The following is an 18,135-nucleotide window of genomic DNA, read 5'->3' as shown; positions in this document are numbered from 1 at the left end:
GGATCTTGGCAAGGATGAACCTGCCAGAAGGTTGTGGTGGCCTGGTGGTAGCGGCCTTGCCTATTGATTGCCAGACTGGGGTTCGACTTCCGCTCAAACTCGTTAGTTCCTTTGGTCACTGCCACCTCACCATCCTTGTGAGCTAAGGATGAGGGGTTTGGGGGGAGCCTATAGGTCTTATCTGCTGAGTCATCAGCTGCTATTGCCTGGCCCTCCTTGGTCCTAGCTTGAGTGGAAAGGGGGCTTGGGCGCTAATCATATGTAATATGGTCAGTCTCTAGGGCAATGTCCTGCTTGATAGGGCAATGTCACCGTCTCTTGCCCTCTTGAAATTTATGTGTGACCTTTAAACCTTTAAAGAGTTAATGGTTTAATCGGTAGGTATAAAGCTAAGACTCGGAAAAAGCGTAATGTATTAAAAAAGCTGATTTCATACCGTACTTCTATTCTTGATTCGCTAAGCATGGGCCACGAAATCAAACCATTGTTCTCTAGTCATGTGTAGTGCCATAGCCTCTGTACCATGGTCTTCCACTGTCTTGGTTAGAGTTCTCTTGCTTGAGGGTACTGTAGGGCACACAATTCTATCTTATTTCTCTTCTTCTTGTTTTGTTAAAGTTCTTATAGTTTATACAGGAAATATGCATCTTGATGTTGTTACTGTTCTTAAATTATTTAATTTTTTCCTTGTTTCCTTTCCTCACTGGGCTACATTCCCTGTTGGAGCCCTTAGGCTTATAGCATCCTGCTTTTCCAACTAGGGTTGTAGCTTAGCAAGTAATGATAATAATAATAATAATAATAATATTAATGATAATAATAATAATATTAATAATGATAATAATAATAATAATAATAATAATAATAATAATAATAATAATAATAATAATAAATATTGTAAACAAATAAATTCTAAGTTAGAATGGGGAAAGGCATAATTAGGCAATCTTCAAAGGAAAACTAGAATTCTCTTGATTAAGTTGTGGCTTTTTAAGTTGTGGCTTTTCAAGTTGTGGCTTTTTAAGTTGTGGCTTTTTAGATTTTATAAGATTGCCTAATTATGCCTTTTCCCATTGTAACTTAGAATTTATTTGTTTACAATATATATGTACAGCTTGCTCTTTACTGTTTTAATAATAATAATAATAATAATAATAATAATAATAATAATAATAATAATAATAATAATAATAATAATAATAATAATAATAATGTGATTACCTGAAAAGTACTTTAGACTGAAATCTTCCTCTTGTGGTGCATCTCTAAAGCACATTTAATGCTGAATGAAAGTTTGGCATTAGTTATAGACCTTCCTGTATCTACACAGAATTTGGTATTAGTGCCATAATATCATTATCATCATTGCTAATAGTAAAGCTGCATCTTTGAACATCTTTAAATTAATTGTTATTATTATTATTATTATTATTATTATTGTTGTTGTTGTTGTTGTTGTTGTTGTTGTTATTACTTGCTAAGCTACAACCCTAGTTGGAAAAGCAGGGTGCTATAAGCCCAAGGGCTCCAACAGGGAAAATCGCTCAGTGAGGAAAGGAAATATGGAAGATAACATTAAAATAAATCTTTCATATATATATAAACTATTAAAAACTTTAAAAGAAAGAGGATAAAACTTCAAAATGATAAGAGGAAGAGAAACAAGATACAATAGTGTGGCTGAGTGTATCCTCAAGCAAGAGAACACTAACCCAAGACAGTGGAAGACCATGGTACAGAGGCTATGGTACTACCCAAGACTTAGAGAACAACGTTTGATTTTGGAGTGTCCTTCTCCTAGAAGAGATGATAACCAATAAGAAACTCTAAAATACATTAGTGTCTGGGGCTTTGTATGTTTTGTGTGCTGCCATTATTTTTAGAAAATGTGTTCCCAAGACGGTGGAAGACCATGGTACAGAGGCTATGCCACCACCCAAGACTAGAGAACAATCTTTGATTTTGGAGTGTCCTAAAATACATTAGTGTCTGGGCATTTGGATGTTTTGTGTGCTACCATTACTTTTAGAAAATGTGTCTTTTATGTCTATCACAGAGCATTAACACTAATAATCTATATCATTCTATTATATATCACTGCAGTGGGCCAGAGGTCTTGCATTTCTTATGATGAGGGCATATAGAAAAGTGTACCAAGCAGAGTTTTGAATACTTTAAGACTGTAAAATCTTGTCTAAAGGGTCAAGAATTATTTATTCAACCCTTTTTTTCTATTTTTCTTTAACCATTTAATTCCACTTTTAAAAACTTGCCAAGCTTTCTGAGATTCTTTCTAGCTTGTTCTGTAAATGAGAAGCCCCTTTGAATAGTATTGACAATCGTGATACATCAAGGAATGATTCTACTGTTAATGATGTCATTGTTAGTTATAAGCTTTACTCATGCCTCCACCAAAAAAGAGCAGACTTCCTTAATTTGGCACAACGCTCGCAAAATTTTTGAAAATTGTGAAAATTAACTCGTGCCTCCACCAAAAGTGCCAGACTTCTTTGATCTGGTGCAATGCTCGCTAAACTTTTGAAAATTGTGAAAATTATCTCGACTTCACCAAAAGTGCCAGTTTTACTTGATTTGGCGTAACGCTGGGAAAATTTTTGAAAATTGTGAAAATTAACTCGCTCCTCCACCAAAAGGGCAGACTTCCTTGGGTTGGCGCAACGCTCGCTAAATTTTTTTAAATTGTGAAAATTAACTCACGCCTCCACCAAAAGGGCCAGATTCGCCTGATTTGGCGCAACGCTCGCTAAACTTTTGAAAATTGTGAAAATTATCTCGCGACTTCACCAAAAGTGCCAGTTTTACTTGATTTGGCGTAACGCTGGCAAAATTTTAGAAAATTGTGAAAATTAACTCCCACCACCACCAAAAGGCACAGATTCACTTGATTTGGCACAACGCTCGCTAAATTTTAGAAAATTGTGAAAATTATCTCGCACCTCCACCAAAAGGGCCAGATTCACTTGATTTGGATAACGCTCGCTAAATTTTAGAAAATTGTGAAAATTAACTCCCACCACCACCAAAAGGCCCAGATTCACTTGATTTGGCACAACGCTCGCTAAATTTTAGAAAATTGTGAAAATTATCTCGCACCTCCACCAAAAGGGCTAGATTCACTTGATTTGGCACAACGCTCGCTAAATTTTAGAAAATTGTGAAAATTAACTCCCACCACCACCAAAAGGGCTAGATTCACTTGATTTGGCACAACGCTCGCTAAATTTTAGAAAATTGTGAAAATTATCTTGCACCTCCACCAAAAGGGCTAGATTCACTTGATTTGGCACAACGCTCGCTAAATTTTAGAAAATTGTGAAAATTATCTCGCACCTCCACCAAAAGGGCCAGATTCACTTGATTTGGCACAACGCTCGCTAAATTTTAGAAAATTGTGAAAATTAACTCGCACCTCCACCAAAAGGGCCAGATTCACTTGATTTGGCACAACGCTCGCTAAATTTTAGAAAATTGTGAAAATTAACTCCCACCACCACCACCAAAAGGCCCAGATTCACTTGATTTGGCACAACGCTCGCTAAATTTTAGAAAATTGTGAAAATTAACTCCCACCACCACCAAAAGGCCCAGATTCACTTGATTTGGCACAACGCTCGCTAAATTTTAGAAAATTGTGAAAATTATCTCGCACCTCCACCAAAAGGGCCAGATTCACTTGATTTGGCACAACGCTCGCTAAATTTTAGAAAATTGTGAAAATTAACTCGCACCTCCACCAAAAGGGCCAGATTCACTTGATTTGGCACAACGCTCGCTAAATTTTAGAAAATTGTGAAAATTAACTCGCACCTCCACCAAAAGGGCCAGATTCACTTGATTTGGCACAACGCTCGCTAAATTTTAGAAAATTGGGAAAATTAACTCGCACCTCCACCAAAAGGGCCAGATTCACTTGATTTGGCACAACGCTCGCTAAATTTTAGAAAATTGGGAAAATTAACTCGCACCTCCACCAAAAGGGCCAGATTCACTTGATTTGGCACAACGCTCGCTAAATTTTAGAAAATTGGGAAAATTAACTCGCACCTCCACCAAAAGGGCCAGATTCACTTGATTTGGCACAACGCTCGCTAAATTTTAGAAAATTGTGAAAATTAACTCGCACCTCCACCAAAAGGGCCAGATTCACTTGATTTGGCACAACGCTCGCTAAATTTTAGAAAATTGTGAAAATTAACTCGCACCTCCACCAAAAGGGCCAGATTCACTTGATTTGGCACAACGCTCGCTAAATTTTAGAAAATTGTGAAAATTAACTCGCACCTCCACCAAAAGGCCCAGATTCACTTGATTTGGCACAACGCTCGCTAAATTTTAGAAAATTGTGAAAATTAACTCGCACCTCCACCAAAAGGGCCAGATTCACTTGATTTGGCACAACGCTCGCTAAATTTTAGAAAATTGTGAAAATTAACTCCCACCACCACCAAAAGGCCCAGATTCACTTGATTTGGCACAACGCTCGCTAAATTTTAGAAAATTGTGAAAATTAACTCGCACCTCCACCAAAAGGGCTAGATTCACTTGATTTGGCACAACGCTCGCTAAATTTTAGAAAATTGTGAAAATTATCTCGCACCTCCACCAAAAGGGCCAGATTCACTTGATTTGGCACAACGCTCGCTAAATTTTAGAAAATTGTGAAAATTAACTCGCACCTCCACCAAAAGGGCCAGATTCACTTGATTTGGCACAACGCTCGCTAAATTTTAGAAAATTGTGAAAATTAACTCGCACCTCCACCAAAAGGGCCAGATTCACTTGATTTGGCACAACGCTCGCTAAATTTTAGAAAATTGTGAAAATTAACTCGCACCTCCACCAAAAGGGCCAGATTCACTTGATTTGGCACAACGCTCGCTAAATTTTAGAAAATTGTGAAAATTAACTCGCACCTCCACCAAAAGGGCCAGATTCACTTGATTTGGCACAACACTCGCTAAATTTTAGAAAATTGTGAAAATTAACTCCAACCACCACCAAAAGGCCCAGATTCACTTGATTTGGCACAACGCTCGCTAAATTTTAGAAAATTGTGAAAATTAACTCGCACCTCCACCAAAAGGGCCAGATTCACTTGATTTGGCACAACGCTCGCTAAATTTTAGAAAATTGTGAAAATTATCTCGCACCTCCACCAAAAGGGCCAGATTCACTTGATTTGGCACAACGCTCGCTAAATTTTTGAAAATTGTAAAAATTAACTCGCACCTCCACCAAAAGGGCCAGATTCACTTGATTTGGCACAACGCTCGCTAAATTTTAGAAAATTGTGAAAATTAACTCGCACCTCCACCAAAAGGGCCAGATTCACTTGATTTGGCACAACGCTCGCTAAATTTTCGAAAATTGTGAAAATTAACTCGCACCTCCACCAAAAGGGCCAGATTCACTTGATTTGGCACAATGCTCGCTAAATTTTAGAAAATTGTGGAAATTAACTCCCACCACCACCAAAAGGCCCAGATTCACTTGATTTGGCACAACGCTCGCTAAATTTTAGAAAATTGTGAAAATTAACTCCCACCACCACCAAAAGGCCCAGATTCACTTGATTTGGCACAACGCTCGCTAAATTTTAGAAAATTGTGAAAATTATCTCGCACCTCCACCAAAAGGGCTAGATTCACTTGATTTGGCACAACGCTCGCTAAATTTTAGAAAATTGTGAAAATTAACTCCCACCACCACCAAAAGGCCCAGATTCACTTGATTTGGCACAACGCTCGCTAAATTTTAGAAAATTGTGAAAATTATCTCGCACCTCCACCAAAAGGGCTAGATTCACTTGATTTGGCACAACGCTCGCTAAATTTTAGAAAATTGTGAAAATTATCTCGCACCTCCACCAAAAGGGCTAGATTCACTTGATTTGGCACAACGCTCGCTAAATTTTAGAAAATTGTGAAAATTAACTCCCACCACCACCAAAAGGGCTAGATTCACTTGATTTGGCACAACGCTCGCTAAATTTTAGAAAATTGTGAAAATTAACTCGCACCTCCACCAAAAGGGCCAGATTCACTTGATTTGGCACAACGCTCGCTAAATTTTAGAAAATTGTGAAAATTAACTCGCACCTCCACCAAAAGGGCCAGATTCACTTGATTTGGCACAACGCTCGCTAAATTTTAGAAAATTGTGAAAATTAACTCCCACCACCACCACCAAAAGGCCCAGATTCACTTGATTTGGCACAACGCTCGCTAGATTTTAGAAAATTGTGAAAATTAACTCGCACCTCCACCAAAAGGCCCAGATTCACTTGATTTGGCACAACGCTCGCTAAATTTTAGAAAATTGTGAAAATTATCTCGCACCTCCACCAAAAGGGCCAGATTCACTTGATTTGGCACAACGCTCGCTAAATTTTAGAAAATTGTGAAAATTAACTCGCACCTCCACCAAAAGGGCTAGATTCACTTGATTTGGCACAACGCTCGCTAAATTTTAGAAAATTGTGAAAATTAACTCCCACCACCACCAAAAGGCCCAGATTCACTTGATTTGGCACAACGCTCGCTAAATTTTAGAAAATTGTGAAAATTATCTCGCACCTCCACCAAAAGGGCCAGATTCACTTGATTTGGCACAACGCTCGCTAAATTTTAGAAAATTGTGAAAATTAACTCGCACCTCCACCAAAAGGGCCAGATTCACTTGATTTGGCACAACGCTCGCTAAATTTTAGAAAATTGTGAAAATTAACTCGCACCTCCACCAAAAGGGCCAGATTCACTTGATTTGGCACAACGCTCGCTAAATTTTAGAAAATTGGGAAAATTAACTCGCACCTCCACCAAAAGGGCCAGATTCACTTGATTTGGCACAACGCTCGCTAAATTTTAGAAAATTGTGAAAATTAACTCGCACCTCCACCAAAAGGGCCAGATTCACTTGATTTGGCACAACGCTCGCTAAATTTTAGAAAATTGTGAAAATTAACTCGCACCTCCACCAAAAGGCCCAGATTCACTTGATTTGGCACAACGCTCGCTAAATTTTAGAAAATTGTGAAAATTAACTCGCACCTCCACCAAAAGGCCCAGATTCACTTGATTTGGCACAACGCTCGCTAAATTTTAGAAAATTGTGAAAATTAACTCGCACCTCCACCAAAAGGGCCAGATTCACTTGATTTGGCACAACGCTCGCTAAATTTTAGAAAATTGTGAAAATTAACTCCCACCACCACCAAAAGGCCCAGATTCACTTGATTTGGCACAACGCTCGCTAAATTTTAGAAAATTGTGAAAATTAACTCGCACCTCCACCAAAAGGGCTATATTCACTTGATTTGGCACAACGCTCGCTAAATTTTAGAAAATTGTGAAAATTATCTCGCACCTCCACCAAAAGGGCCAGATTCACTTGATTTGGCACAACGCTCGCTAAATTTTAGAAAATTGTGAAAATTAACTCCCACCACCACCAAAAGGCCCAGATTCACTTGATTTGGCACAACGCTCGCTAAATTTTAGAAAATTGTGAAAATTAACTCCCACCACCACCAAAAGGCCCAGATTCACTTGATTTAGTACAACGCTCGCTAAATTTTAGAAAATTGTGAAAATCAACTCGCACCTCCACCAAAAGGGCCAGATTCACTTGATTTGGCACAACGCTCGCTAAATTTTAGAAAATTGTGAAAATTAACTCGCACCTCCACCAAAAGGGCCAGATTCACTTGATTTGGCACAACGCTCGCTAAATTTTAGAAAATTGTGAAAATTAACTCGCACCTCCACCAAAAGGGCCAGATTCACTTGATTTGGCACAACACTCGCTAAATTTTAGAAAATTGTGAAAATTAACTCCAACCACCACCAAAAGGCCCAGATTCACTTGATTTGGCACAACGCTCGCTAAATTTTAGAAAATTGTGAAAATTAACTCGCACCTCCACCAAAAGGGCCAGATTCACTTGATTTGGCACAACGCTCGCTAAATTTTAGAAAATTGTGAAAATTATCTCGCACCTCCACCAAAAGGGCCAGATTCACTTGATTTGGCACAACGCTCGCTAAATTTTTGAAAATTGTAAAAATTAACTCGCACCTCCACCAAAAGGGCCAGATTCACTTGATTTGGCACAACGCTCGCTAAATTTTAGAAAATTGTGAAAATTAACTCGCACCTCCACCAAAAGGGCCAGATTCACTTGATTTGGCACAACGCTCGCTAAATTTTAGAAAATTGTGAAAATTAACTCGCACCTCCACCAAAAGGGCCAGATTCACTTGATTTGGCACAATGCTCGCTAAATTTTAGAAAATTGTGAAAATTAACTCCCACCACCACCAAAAGGCCCAGATTCACTTGATTTGGCACAACGCTCGCTAAATTTTAGAAAATTGTGAAAATTAACTCCCACCACCACCAAAAGGCCCAGATTCACTTGATTTGGCACAACGCTCGCTAAATTTTAGAAAATTGTGAAAATTATCTCGCACCTCCACCAAAAGGGCTAGATTCACTTGATTTGGCACAACGCTCGCTAAATTTTAGAAAATTGTGAAAATTAACTCCCACCACCACCAAAAGGGCTAGATTCACTTGATTTGGCACAACGCTCGCTAAATTTTAGAAAATTGTGAAAATTATCTCGCACCTCCACCAAAAGGCCCAGATTCACTTGATTTGGCACAACGCTCGCTAAATTTTAGAAAATTGTGAAAATTAACTCCCACCACCACCAAAAGGCCCAGATTCACTTGATTTGGCACAACGCTCGCTAAATTTTAGAAAATTGTGAAAATTATCTCGCACCTCCACCAAAAGGGCCAGATTCACTTGATTTGGCACAACGCTCGCTAAATTTTAGAAAATTGTGAAAATTAACTCCCACCACCACCAAAAGGCCCAGATTCACTTGATTTGGCACAACACTCGCTAAATTTTAGAAAATTGTGAAAATTAATTCGCACCTCCACCAAAAGGGCCAGATTCACTTGATTTGGCACAACGCTCGCTAAATTTTAGAAAATTGTGAAAATTATCTCGCACCACCACCAAAAGGGCCAGATTCACTTGATTTGGCACAACGCTCGCTAATTTTTTTTAAATTGTGAAAATTTGTGAAAAAATCCTCCAAAAAGGACCATACAAGGGGAAACTAACAACCTACCGTGAAGGCTCCCTCAGTGCACTGGGCATTGTGAGGGTAGCTGGCTGGGTACTTTGGAGACTCCAAATAGTTGTATCCATTGCTGTAATACGTAGTGCAGGTAGGGAGTGGAGTTGTGGTTGTTGTGGATGTAGTTGATGATGTCGTTGATGATGTTGTAGTAGTGGTAGATGATGAGGAAGTGGTTGTACTTGCTGTAGTAGAAGTGGTGGTTGTAGGAGTTGTTGTAGTGGTTGTAGGAGTTATAGTAGAGGAAGTGGTAGAGGACGTGGTTGTAGGAGTTGTAGTAGAGGACGTGGTTGTAGGAGTTGTGGTAGAAGACGTGGTTGTAGGAGTTGTAGTAGAGGATGTGGTTGTCGGAGTTGTGGTAGAGGAAGTGGTTGTACTGGTAGAGGAAGTGGTTGTAGGAGTTGTGGTGGAGGAAGTGGTTGTTGGAGTTGTGGTAGAGGACGTGGTTGTTGGAGTTGTGGTGGAGGAAGTGGTTGTTGGAGTTGTTGTAGAGGAAGTGGTTGTTGGGGTTGTGGTGGAGGAAGTGGTTGTTGGAGTTGTGGTAGAAGAAGTGGTTGTTGGGGTTGTGGTGGAGGAAGTGGTTGTAGGAGTTGTGGTGGAGGAAGTGGTTGTTGGAGTTGTTGTAGAGGAAGTGGTTGTTGGAGTTGTTGTTGAGGAAGTGGTTGTTGGAGTTGTGGTAGAAGAAGTGGTTGTAGGAGTTGTGGTTGAGGAAGTGGTTGTAGGAGTTGTGGTAGAAGAAGTGGTTGTAGGAGTTGTGGTGGAGGAAGTGGTTGTAGGAGTTGTGGTAGAGGAAGTGGTTGTAGGAGTTGTGGTAGAAGAAGTGGTTGTAGGAGTTGTGGTTGAGGATGTGGTTGTAGGAGTTGTGGTGGAGGAAGTGGTTGTAGGAGTTGTGGTAGAGGAAGTGGTTGTAGGAGTTGTGGTGGAGGAAGTGGTTGTTGGAGTTGTGGTAGAAGAAGTGGTTGTAGGAGTTGTGGTTGAGGATGTGGTTGTAGGAGTTGTGGTGGAGGAAGTGGTTGTAGGAGTTGTGGTAGAGGAAGTGGTTGTTGGAGTTGTGGTAGAAGAAGTGGTTGTTGGGGTTGTGGTGGAGGAAGTGGTTGTAGGAGTTGTGGTGGAGGAAGTGGTTGTTGGAGTTGTTGTAGAGGAAGTGGTTGTTGGGGTTGTGGTGGAGGAAGTGGTTGTTGGAGTTGTGGTAGAAGAAGTGGTTGTAGGAGTTGTGGTAGTGGAAGTGGTTGTAGGAGTTGTGGTGGAGGAAGTGGTTGTTGGAGTTGTGGTAGAAGAAGTGGTTGTAGGAGTTGTGGTTGAGGATGTGGTTGTAGGAGTTGTGGTGGAGGAAGTGGTTGTAGGAGTTGTGGTAGAAGAAGTGGTTGTTGGGGTTGTGGTGGAGGAAGTGGTTGTAGGAGTTGTGGTGGAGGAAGTGGTTGTTGGAGTTGTTGTAGAGGAAGTGGTTGTTGGGGTTGTGGTGGAGGAAGTGGTTGTTGGAGTTGTGGTAGAAGAAGTGGTTGTAGGAGTTGTGGTAGAGGAAGTGGTTGTTGGAGTTGTGGTGGAGGAAGTGGTTGTTGGAGTTGTGGTAGAAGAAGTGGTTGTAGGAGTTGTGGTAGATGATGTGGTTGTTGGAGTTGTGGTAGAAGAAGTGGTTGTAGGAGTTGTTGTAGAGGAAGTGGTTGTGGGAGTTGTGGTGGAGGAAGTGGTTGTTGGAGTTGTGGTAGAAGAAGTGGTTGTAGGAGTTGTGGTAGATGATGTGGTTGTTGGAGTTGTGGTAGAAGAAGTGGTTATAGGAGTTGTTGTAGAGGAAGTGGTTGTTGGGGTTGTGGTGGAGGAAGTGGTTGTTGGAGTTGTGGTAGAAGAAGTGGTTGTAGGAGTTGTGGTAGAGGAAGTGGTTGTTGGAGTTGTGGTGGAGGAAGTGGTTGTTGGAGTTGTGGTAGAAGAAGTGGTTGTAGGAGTTGTGGTAGATGATGTGGTTGTTGGAGTTGTGGTAGAAGAAGTGGTTGTAGGAGTTGTTGTAGAGGAAGTGGTTGTGGGAGTTGTGGTGGAGGAAGTGGTTGTTGGAGTTGTGGTAGAAGAAGTGGTTGTTGGGGTTGTGGTGGAGTAAGTGGTTGTAGGAGTTGTGGTGGAGGAAGTGGTTGTTGGAGTTGTTGTAGAGGAAGTGGTTGTTGGGGTTGTGGTGGAGGAAGTGGTTGTTGGAGTTGTGGTAGAGGAAGTGGTTGTAGGAGTTGTGGTAGAAGAAGTGGTTGTAGGAGTTGTGGTTGAGGATGTGGTTGTAGGAGTTGTGGTGGAGGAAGTGGTTGTAGGAGTTGTGGTAGAGGAAGTGGTTGTTGGAGTTGTGGTAGAAGAAGTGGTTGTTGGAGTTGTGGTAGAAGAAGTGGTTGTTGGGGTTGTGGTGGAGGAAGTGGTTGTAGGAGTTGTGGTGGAGGAAGTGGTTGTTGGAGTTGTTGTAGAGGAAGTGGTTGTTGGGGTTGTGGTAGAAGAAGTGGTTGTAGGAGTTGTGGTAGAAGAAGTGGTTGTAGGAGTTGTGGTAGTGGAAGTGGTTGTAGAAGTTGTGGTGGAGGAAGTGGTTGTTGGAGTTGTGGTAGAGGAAGTGGTTGTAGGAGTTGTGGTGGAGGAAGTGGTTGTAGGAGTTGTGGTAGAGGAAGTGGTTGTAGGAGTTGTGGTAGAAGAAGTGGTTGTAGGAGTTGTGGTTGAGGATGTGGTTGTAGGAGTTGTGGTGGAGGAAGTGGTTGTAGGAGTTGTGGTAGAGGAAGTGGTTGTTGGAGTTGTGGTAGAAGAAGTGGTTGTTGGGGTTGTGGTGGAGGAAGTGGTTGTAGGAGTTGTGGTGGAGGAAGTGGTTGTTGGAGTTGTTGTAGAGGAAGTGGTTGTTGGGGTTGTGGTGGAGGAAGTGGTTGTTGGAGTTGTGGTAGAAGAAGTGGTTGTAGGAGTTGTGGTAGTGGAAGTGGTTGTAGGAGTTGTGGTGGAGGAAGTGGTTGTTGGAGTTGTGGTAGAAGAAGTGGTTGTAGGAGTTGTGGTTGAGGATGTGGTTGTAGGAGTTGTGGTGGAGGAAGTGGTTGTAGGAGTTGTGGTAGAAGAAGTGGTTGTTGGGGTTGTGGTGGAGGAAGTGGTTGTAGGAGTTGTGGTGGAGGAAGTGGTTGTTGGAGTTGTTGTAGAGGAAGTGGTTGTTGGGGTTGTGGTGGAGGAAGTGGTTGTTGGAGTTGTGGTAGAAGAAGTGGTTGTAGGAGTTGTGGTAGAGGAAGTGGTTGTTGGAGTTGTGGTGGAGGAAGTGGTTGTTGGAGTTGTGGTGGAGGAAGTGGTTGTTGGAGTTGTGGTAGAAGAAGTGGTTGTAGGAGTTGTGGTAGATGATGTGGTTGTTGGAGTTGTGGTAGAAGAAGTGGTTGTAGGAGTTGTTGTAGAGGAAGTGGTTGTGGGAGTTGTGGTAGAGGAAGTGGTTGTGGGAGTTGTGGTAGAGGAAGTGGTTGTAGATGTAGACGTGGGAGTAGTTGAAGTCGTGCTGAAGTAAAAAAACCCGGGCCTTAGAAAATTCTCTCTCTCTCTCTCTCTCTCTCTCTCTCTCTCTCTCTCTCTCTCTCTCTCTCTCTCTCTCTCTCTCTCTCTCTCTCTCTCTGATCCAATTGTTTTCTTATCAAGGATTTATAAATACATAATCATAGTTAATTTGTATGTCACATATCCTTGAATGCATTCATATAAAGATTTTCCTCTGGTCATCGAGTTACCTTGTGCAACTTGCGTCCTCGACGAAAGTTATATCCGCGGACCATCCTGTCTTGAAATTGGTCTCCGTCTTGAAATAGAGGACCATTTCATTCCTGGTAGAAGTGAAACTCTCGCCACTGGCTATCTCCGTTCCGCAGTACCTGATTGTGAAGGGTTGCAAATAGGGAACTGTACCTGATTGTCAAGGGTTGCAAATAGGGAACTGTACCTGACTGTGAAGGGTTGCAAATAGGAAACTGTACCTGATTGTGAAGGGTTGCAAATAGAGAACTGTACCTGATTGTCAAGGGTTGCAAATTGGGAACTGTACCTGATTGTGAAGGGTTGCAAATAGGAAGTGTACCTGATTGTGAAGGGTTGCAAATAGAGAATTTTACCTGATTGTCAAGGGTTGCAAATTGGGAACTGTACCTAATTGTGAAGGGTTGCAAGTAGGGAACTGAACCTGATTGTGAAGGGTTGCAAATAGAGAACTGTACCGGATTGTGAAGGGTTGCAAATAGAGAACTGTACCTGATTGTGAAGGGTTGCAAATAGGAAACTGTACCTGATTGTGAAGAGTTGCAAATATGGAACTCTACCTGATTGTAAAGGGTTGCAAATAGGGAACAGTACCGGATTGTGAAGGGTAACAAATAGGGAACTGTACCTGATTGTGAAGGGTTGCAAATAGAGAACTGTACCTGATTGTGAAGGGTTGCAAATAGGGAACTGTACCTGATTGTGAAGGGTTGCAAATAGAGAACTGTACCTGATTGTGAAGGGTTGAAAATAGGGAACTGTACCTGATTGTGAAGGGTTGCAAATAGAGAACTGTACCTGATTGTGAAGGGTTGCAAATAGGGAACTGTACCTGATTGTGAAGGGTTGCAAATCGAGAACTGTACCTGATTGTGAAGGGTTACAAATAGGGAACTGTACCTGATTGTGATGGGTTGCAAATAGAGATCTGTACCTGATTGTGAAGGGTTGCAAATAGGGAACTGTACCTGATTGTGAAGAGTTGCAAATAGGGAATGTACCTGATTGTGAAGGGTTGCAAATAGGGAACTGTACCTGATTGTGAAGAGTTGCAAATAGAGAACTGTACCTGATTGTGAAGGATTGCAAATAGGAAACTGTACCTGATTGTGAAGAGTTGCAAATATGGAACTCTACCTGATTGTGAAGGGTTGCAAATAGGGAACTGTACCTGATTGTGAAGGGTTACAAATAGGGAACTGTACTTGATTGTGAAGGGTTGCAAATAGAGAACTGTACCTGATTGTGAAACACTGCAAATAGAGAACTGTATCTGGTATTGAAGGGTTGCAAATAGGGAACTGTACCTGATTGTGAAGGGTTGCAAATGGGGAACTGTACCTGATTGTGAAGGGTTACAAATAGAGAACTGTACCTGGTTGCAAATATGGAACTGTGCCTGATTGTGAAGAGTTGCAAATAGGGAACTGTAGCTGATTGTAAAGGTTTGAAAATAGGGGACTGTACCTGATTGTGAAAGGTTGCAAATAAAGAACTGTACCTGATTGTAAAGGTTGCAAATAGAGAACTGAACCTGATTGTGAAGGGTTGCAAATAGAGAACTGTACCTGATTGTGAAGGGTTGCAAGTAGGGAACTGAACCTGATTGTGAAGGGTTGTAAATAGGGAACTGAACCTGATTGTGAAGGGTTGCAAATAGAGAACTGTACCTGATTGTGAAGGGTTGCAAATAGGGGACTGTACCTTATTGTGAAAGGTTGCAAATAGAGAACTGTACCTGATTGTGAAGGGTTGCAAATAGAGACCTGTACCTGGTTGTGAAGGGTTGCAAGTAGGGAACTGAACCTGATTGTGAAGGGTTGCAAATAGGGAACTATACCTGAGTGTGAAGCGTTGCAAATAAGGAACTGAACCTGATCGTGAAGGGTTGCAAATAGAGAACTGTACCTGATTGTGAAGGGTTGCAAATAGGGGACTGTACCTTATTGTGAAAGGTTGCAAATAGAGAACTGTACCTGATTGTGAAGGGTTGCAAATAGAGAACTGTACCTGATTGTGAAGGGTTGCAAATAGGGAACTATACCTGAGTGTGAAGCGTTGCAAATAGGGAACTGAACCTGATCGTGAAGGGTTGCAAATAGGGAACTGTACCTGATTGTGAAGGGTTGCAAATAGAGAACTTTACCTGATTGTGAAGGGTTGCAAGTAGGGAACTGAACCTGATTGTGAAGGGTTGTAAATAGGGAACTGAACCTGATCGTGAAGGGTTGCAAATAGAGAACTGTACCTGATTGTGAAGGGTTGCAAATAGGGGACTGTACCTTATTGTGAAAGGTTGCAAATAGAGAACTGTACCTGATTGTGAAGGGTTGCAAATAAAGAACTGTACCTGACTGTAAAGGGTTGCAAATAGAGAACTGAACCTGATTGTGAAGGGTTGCAAATAGAGAACTGTACCTGATTGTGAAGGGTTGCAAGTAGGGAACTGAACCTGATTGTGAAGGGTTGTAAATAGGGAACTGAACCTGATCGTGAAGGGTTGCAAATAGAGAACTGTACCTGATTGTGAAGGGTTGCAAATAGGGGACTGTACCTTATTGTGAAAGGTTGCAAATAGAGAACTGTACCTGATTGTGAAGGGTTGCAAATAGAGACCTGTACCTGGTTGTGAAGGGTTGCAAGTAGGGAACTGAACCTGATTGTGAAGGGTTGCAAATAGGGAACTATACCTGAGTGTGAAGCGTTGCAAATAGGGAACTGAACCTGATTGTGAAGGGTTGCAAATAGAGAACTGTACCTGATTGTGAAGGGTTGCAAATAGGGGACTGTACCTTATTGTGAAAGGTTGCAAATAGAGAACTGTACCGGATTGTGAAGGGTTGCAAATAGATACCTGTACCTGATTGTGAAGGGTTGCAAGTAGGGAACTGAACCTGATTGTGAAGGGTTGCAAATAGGGAACTATACCTGAGTGTGAAGCGTTGCAAATAGGGAACTGAACCTGATCGTGAAGGGTTGCAAATAGAGAACTGTACCTGATTGTGAAGGGTTGCAAATAGGGGACTGTACCTTATTGTGAAAGGTTGCAAATAGAGAACTGTACCTGATTGTGAAGGGTTGTAAATAGAGAACTGTACCTGATTGTGAAGGGTTGCAAATAGGGAACTATACCTGAGTGTGAAGCGTTGCAAATAGGGAACTGAACCTGATCGTGAAGGGTTGCAAATAGGGAACTGTACCTGATTGTGAAGGGTTGCAAATAGAGAACTGTACCTGATTGTGAAGGGTTGCAAGTAGGGAACTGAACCTGATTGTGAAGGGTTGTAAATAGGGAACTGAACCTGATCGTGAAGGGTTGCAAATAGAGAACTGTACCTGATTGTGAAGGGTTGCAAATAGGGGACTGTACCTTATTGTGAAAGGTTGCAAATAGAGAACTGTACCTGATTGTGAAGGGTTGCAAATAGAGACCTGTACCTGGTTGTGAAGGGTTGCAAGTAGGGAACTGAACCTGATTGTGAAGGGTTGCAAATAGGGAACTGTACCTGATTGTGAAGGGTTACAAGTAGAACTAGTTCATTAAGACTGTGGCATAAGATTGGTATTTGATCGTCTTGTGTTTTATCCTCCCGTTTTGCAATAGGTTTAGGATCACTGTGATTAAAATCTAGAAATGTGTAAGGCCTTTGAAGAAGGTGTGTAGAGATAAGGGATTTACAACAATGGCATTGATTGTCGAGAAGGGAGAAGGAGTATACAGTGGGAGAGGTATGTTTGTGTAACAATTGTTTGAGAAGTTCAAATATAATATGCATATGTATGTGTCTATATATATTGTATGTGAATACTTATTTATATGCATATACAGTATATTTATTTACATTCATTTTCTATATTTATATGTGTGTATGTATTTATATAAGTTGCATATATATATATATATACATACATATATATATATATATATATATATATATATATATATATATATATATATATATATATATATATATATATATATATATATATATATATACAAATAATAATTATTTAAGAATTTATATATATTTATATGTACAAAGATATATATATATATATATATATATATATATATATATATATATATATATATATATATATATTATATATATATATATATATATATATATATATATATATATATATATATATATATATATATATATATATATATTATATATATATATATATGTATATATATATATATATATATATATATATATTATATATATACATATATATATATATATATATATATATATATATATATATATATATACATACATATATGCATACATATGTTTCCTAAATATCCTTAAAGGAAACTAAGGAAATACAAATTAATCACTACATTTCGGCCAATCACCATTACCCCGTTTTTCGAGGGCCAATGTGTATTGACCGAAATATAGTGATTAATTTTAATATCCTTAGTTTCTCTTAAGGACTATTTTAAGAAACACTTTAAACTCTTAATTTACAGTTAGAATGAAATTTAACATGGAAACCATGGAAGAAATGAGACTCTTTTTACCATGTTCCATCCAGCATGTTATCTGTTCGAATTTCCAGACCGTCGTACCAGCAGATATCTGCTGTTTCCGACTCACGAATGTAGTGTGGGGTTCTCCAGTAAATGTCAAAAGCTGTAAATGTTACCACCACTTTGTAGCACTCGGGGGCTACGATCCACTTGGTGAATTTCAGTCCTGAAAAGGGGTTGGATTTGGTAACACTGACGTGTAGGGTATCATGGTTCGTAAGCATAATCTTATTATTATTATTATTATTATTATTATTATTATTATTATTATTATTATTATTATTATTATTATTATTATTATTATTATTATTGTTATTGTTATTGTTATTGTTATTATTATTATTATTATTATTATTATTTTTATTATTATTATTATTCATCTCCTCTTACGCCTATTGACGCAAAGAGCCTCAATATGTATGTGTGTGTGTGTATATATATATATACATATATATATATATATATATATATATATATATATATATATATATATATATATATATATATATATATATATAAATCATTATTATTATTATTATTATTATTATTATTATTATTATTATTATTATTATTATTATTATTAGCTAAGCTACAACCCTCATTGGAAAAGCATGATGCTATAAGCCCAAGGGCTCCAACAGGAAAAAAATACCCCACTGAGGAAAGGAAACAAGGAAATAAATAAATAGGA

At 39.7% G+C, this 18,135-nt stretch overlaps 2 protein-coding genes across 2 annotated transcripts in view; one reads left to right on the top strand and one right to left on the bottom strand.

Moving 5' to 3' along the window:
• Nucleotides 1-18,135, top strand: part of LOC137621833 (protein SpAN-like) — a 341,729-nt gene that overhangs the window by 139,613 nt on the left and 183,981 nt on the right. The gene's annotated exons all lie outside the window — the stretch shown is intronic.
• The window catches only part of LOC137621835 (mucin-17-like), a 42,308-nt gene that overhangs the window by 9,784 nt on the left and 14,389 nt on the right, over nt 1-18,135 (bottom strand). The window contains exons 6-9 of the mRNA XM_068352342.1: nt 17,436-17,610; nt 12,880-13,020; nt 11,427-12,653; nt 9,167-9,575 (exon numbers count right to left, since the gene is read on the bottom strand). Coding sequence (XP_068208443.1) covers nt 9,167-9,575; nt 11,427-12,653; nt 12,880-13,020; nt 17,436-17,610 — 1,952 coding nt within the window. The remainder of the gene's footprint in view (nt 1-9,166; nt 9,576-11,426; nt 12,654-12,879; nt 13,021-17,435; nt 17,611-18,135) is intronic.

Source organism: Palaemon carinicauda, chromosome 28, assembly GCF_036898095.1.
Source record: "Palaemon carinicauda isolate YSFRI2023 chromosome 28, ASM3689809v2, whole genome shotgun sequence".
NCBI lineage: Eukaryota > Metazoa > Arthropoda > Malacostraca > Decapoda > Palaemonidae > Palaemon > Palaemon carinicauda.
Note: the sequence above shows the minus strand (reverse complement) of the source record. Positions and strands in the feature narration are given on the sequence as shown.